Source organism: Ciona intestinalis, chromosome 4 (assembly GCF_000224145.3).
Source record: "Ciona intestinalis chromosome 4, KH, whole genome shotgun sequence".
Lineage (NCBI taxonomy): Eukaryota > Metazoa > Chordata > Ascidiacea > Phlebobranchia > Cionidae > Ciona > Ciona intestinalis.
In genome coordinates, this window is record NC_020169.2 from 1,865,908 (window position 1) to 1,870,709 (window position 4,802).

Consider the following 4,802-nt stretch of genomic DNA (forward strand, 5'->3'; position numbering starts at 1 on the left):
ACGTTATCGGGAAACCGTGATAATAATCAGGCCACGTTGGCATGTTTTCCGGGAAATGAAACTCATCACCCAGCATTGGAAGCGCAAAATAATATTGGTTACTGACTACTACATTTAAAGCTGTATAGTGGGCTATATAATAAATATACACCCTAGAACAAAGTCTTACTAAAGTATACAGCACTATATTTAGTAGGGTGGGGGAAGATAGAAGGATACCTTTTTACTCTATTTTTTCGTCCCATTTGGTAGTAAACAAAGAACATTCGAAGAATTATAAAACCGTATTCTCACGATTCCCATAGATATAGACCATTGTTAATTGTTTAAAAACGATCAGGATATTTAGATAATATGTGCTAAAGTTGTCCCGTCTCCCCCCACCCTGTAAAACCGAAGGTGAAAATAAGGGCGGATAATTGTGGGCGCGTGTTGCTTCCAAGACGATTAAAGGCAATTACTCCAACCCAATTATCTCCTATAGTTTGTGTAAAACGTAGGCCATGCAATAAAAAAAATAACATAAACTGCGTGAAAAAATGTAAGCGACACGAAACGTATAAAACCATAGAATACTGAACAGTATTCTATGATAAAACAGAATTGCAATGTTAATACGACTGTCGCTGCCCTGCCCTGCCACGCGACTAGAAAACAAGTTACACATTTTTCATTTAATCAACACCCGTGTTATCACCCTTGTCGTTGCCCCGCGGTGCAAGCATAAATAAGTTACCGTTATTCGTTCATTTAAAAATACTCTGTGTGTTAATAACATGTTGAACTTCCGCTTATCTATTTTAATAAAATTTCCTGTCGGCGCCAAGGCAACAATGAACGCTTTTTATTGGCGGCAATCAAATCAGATTAATAATTAGTTTGCAAATACACGATATAATTGTGCTGGACCGCTGGAGTATGTGCTGATATTGGAGAATCAGAAAGTCTGAGGTAAAGACGTAGCGGTATTAATAAAGCTTTATTGAGGAAAATATATTTTCTGGCGCCGTAGCACAGATAGCGCGCATGTCTTTAACTCAGAGGTTATGGATTCAAGGTTCGGCTCCGGCTCTCCGCTACCACTGGGCGTATGTGTCAATGGAAAACATACTTAACGGCAATTGCTTCAAACAAGTGTTCGCTAATGGGTTGTCTAAATTGTCAGCCATACATAAAAAAATAATCAGCTACTAAGTAACATACATGGTAACTCGTATAAGCTGGCACGAGGTGTATGAAACAGAACACCCGTGTTATAACGACTGTCGTTTTTCGGCCATGTGAGGATAAAGCAAGTTACTTTAATATCCTGCATCTATTCATATTTATTTACAATAAATGTTACAAAATGTATTTATAAAACAACGTGTGTTTATGTACACATTAGCATTGCGTCATAATTATATTATACAGATGACAACTTCACAAAGTTCAAGTTACTTTGTCAGCCTTCCACTGTCAAGTTTGGGTCATGCATCTGGTGATTGCATTGGTTTTGCAAATGCAATTAAACATCACCCTTTGCAAAAGTATGAAGGGGAAGAATCAAAGCAAAAAATCAAAGTCATAACTCATGCTGTTGTTGAGTGGTTTTTAAGCTGGGAGCCATGGCAGTGGAGAATTCTCTTCTCTGGTTTGGTAAACAGATTTGAAAAGTCGCAGCTTCAGAGTTTGAGCATCGCTGTTGAGTCAGTTTTCCATCGAGACTTTCTCGCTGATCTACAGGACGAGTACCCTATGCGGAAAGTCAGAGCTCGACGCAATTCTCCTACCATGCAGCAAGAGTCTATGGAATGCACAGAGAGCAACAATGTTGAAATGGGAGAAGTTTCAGAGCTTACATTTCGAACTGACAGTAATGCTTTTATTTCAAAAAACTTGAGTGACTCGAATGGTAGACCAAGTTATGTCAGTGATTCTAGAATCACTAGATACTCAAGCACTCTAAGTGAGGTAAAAAGGCTGCAGTTAAGTGAGCATGAAGAAGTCCCACGGTCCACATCAAGCTCAAGGAACCTATCACCTATTGAAGAAAGCAGTGCAAGCCTTGGACCTAGGCCATCACCCCACAATGAGAAAACACCATTCCTATCTCTCACCCCACAGTTTTCCAACTTCATCAGTGCAGCAAGAATAGGCACAACAGCATCAACAAGCTCTGCTCAGTCAGTGGCTCCTAGTCTTTCACCTATAGAAGAAACAAGCCCAGAAAACAGCTCCAAAGGTGCTTCTCCTGCAACAGCCTTAAATGCCACACAAAACAAGTTCAATCAAAATAGCCAAACAAAAAGTACACTACAGGCTGCCCCTCAAAAGTCCAAACTTGGCAAAAATACGAAGAAAACTCTCTCAGGGTTAGTATATTAATAATTTATTATACTCTCATCATTATGTAATTGTATTTTTACCATAATAGCATTATATTATCATCATAACATTTCTTTTTAAATGTTATTATTGTCATTTTAAAGGCTGTTCATTTTTTAGAGTTATTATTATCATTATTTATTCTTTTTTGAATTTTTTTGTCATTAATAAGATTAAATTTATTTTTATTTTAATTTCCCCATTTTTTCATGACACTGGCAGTGATCTTGAACCAGTCCGGGCAGACTCTGCTGCCTCCAAGTGGACAATGGGTCCTCCTGAAGATGAAGAGATCTCTGGCTTCCACACCAACTTTACTGAGATGAGTGTAAAAATGAAAGATTTCTTCCCAGCAGAAAACCAGAAAGTTCTAGGCAAACCAGTAGCTTCAAGAAGTCAGATTGGAAGTGCATTCATGCAGAGGTAATGTACGCTGCTACATTTAATTCGGATTTTATGTTAAATCTCTATTCTGTACAGTCAAACAAAATATAATGTGCTGTCACATGTAATTGTTCAGCTTTTACTTATTTTACCTATAGTTTAGTTCATATCTGGTTTAGTTATAAAAAAATCAAACGAAAATCTTGGTTTATTATGCACAATTCTGCCCAAATTTAATTGTCTTTTTTCCTGTTATATCTCTTCGTAAATGACAATTTTAATTAATATTATGGTAAATAAAATTAGGATTCTGTTTATATGCGTGGGGTGCTAAGAACCAACAATTTTAGGCCAGCGTTGGCTCAGTACTCTAAAACTAGTATTAAATGCTTCTTTCACTATTCAGAAATCTCTTTTATATTTCACTTAATATCTGTTCTAAATTTGCTTCTTTAAACCTTTCCAAAGGTTTGACGTCTGTAGAAACAAGATACCCGGTCCTACAGCAAAACAACTTTACAAGAACAGCAAATTCTGGTCAACAGAAAAGATCACCGTGGAAGCAAAACCTCAAAGACTAAAAGAGGATTTCGGAAAACAGCTTCAAAAAATTTGGAATGTATGTGTATAAAATTACTATAGTTTTATGCCTAAAATAACTGAAAAAAAAACTTTTTGGCATATGTCCCATAGCATTGGTGGGATAGAATAAAATTGCCTGAATAGTTTGAATAAAAAGATGTACTTTTTACTCTTACGAATTATTAAAGAAACCATATGCTTGTTTCAGAAAAGGAATACTTCTTGTTTCTGAATAGTCTATTTTAAAAAAGATTTGTATCTCCAGTGGTTAGAGTCATGGCGTGACCACCAGATTGTACAGTTGCTTCTCAAACTTTTGGCACATTCTGATGGAGAAACTGTAAAGTATGTGGCGCACTGCATCAAGCTAAATGCAAAAAATGGTATGTTTACTTACTTAATGGGAAATTTAACTTACATGTGAAATAAAACAGCATCTTTTTCCTTATGTTTTATTTAAAGGTATAAGTGGCGCCATTTGCACAAGTTAAACTTTAATTTATTGTATGCCCAGAGAACTTTAATGTCCACTATAATATACCACGAAATATGATTCTTTTACCCAAAGAAGGTAATACATCTCCATTGTGTAAGGACATTAAAGTTTTAATAGTTTTCCAAAGTTTAAACACTTACATTACGTTTGCAGTTTCCTCTACTGAAAGTACAGCGTCCTTACTACCAGATAACTATTGGTTGTCTGTATTTGACCACCTATCTTCAGTTGACATAGCTCACTGTGGAGAAGTATGTAGATGGTGGTACTGCCTTGCACAAACTGATTGGTTATGGAAGAACAAATGCAAAGAAATAGGTAGATACTATTAAAATGAAGTTACCATAATACTAGATTAGTTGTTTAAAATTGCAAAACTGTTGGGAAATTTCAATTTTAAATATTTTAATTTTTAATATTTTAGTTTTAAATGTTTTAATTTTAAATATTTTTATAAAGCGCGCCAATCACTGTGCCACGGCGCAGGACACAAATCACACAATAAATAAAAAATTACCAGAAACTTTATATTTACACTAAAAAACTTTCTTCACCATGATGTAGGAGATGAGTATGGTGTTGAAAACTTCCTACAGCTGATGGAAGAGACAGCACATGAACACGAAACTTTAGACTGGAAACAAGCATACATTGAACTGCATGAACGCATGAAAAGAAATGCGTCAAAATTTTCTGACTTGCGCTCAAGTAGCAAAGCTTCTGCTTTCTCAGATGGTAATCAGTGCCCATGTTCTAATTATGTTTTTAAAATTTTACTGCAGAAATTATGGGTTAAACTATTACTGAATAGAATGATTTAAAATTTAATGCATATTGTGCCCAATATTCTATTTTACTATAATATTGAGTCATTGACCTATAATAGGGAACGGTAACATTTTCTTATTAGTCAAAAGTGAAACTAAGAAAAATATAACCATTTAAAAGATAAAATGATATTTAACTTAAGTTC

The 4,802-nt window shown here is 35.3% G+C and overlaps 1 protein-coding gene across 4 annotated transcripts; it reads left to right on the top strand.

The window, feature by feature from the left end:
• Positions 1-786: 786 nt before the first annotated feature.
• LOC100186029 lies at positions 787-4,665 on the top strand. 4 transcript variants are annotated; one of them, XM_018811425.2, is made up of 7 exons: positions 787-1,088; positions 1,414-2,354; positions 2,590-2,790; positions 3,220-3,370; positions 3,599-3,716; positions 3,983-4,147; positions 4,394-4,665. In XM_018811425.2, the coding sequence occupies exons 1-7, from the start codon at positions 1,047-1,049 to the stop codon at positions 4,648-4,650; spliced, it is 1,875 nt and encodes a 624-aa protein (XP_018666970.1). In that variant the 5' UTR covers positions 787-1,046; the 3' UTR covers positions 4,651-4,665. The 4 variants fall into 4 exon arrangements, with proteins under 4 accessions (XP_018666970.1, XP_026690028.1, XP_026690027.1 ...); XM_026834227.1 differs by having other exon boundaries at positions 790-965; XM_026834226.1 differs by having other exon boundaries at positions 793-951.
• The last annotated feature ends 137 nt before the right edge of the window (positions 4,666-4,802 follow it).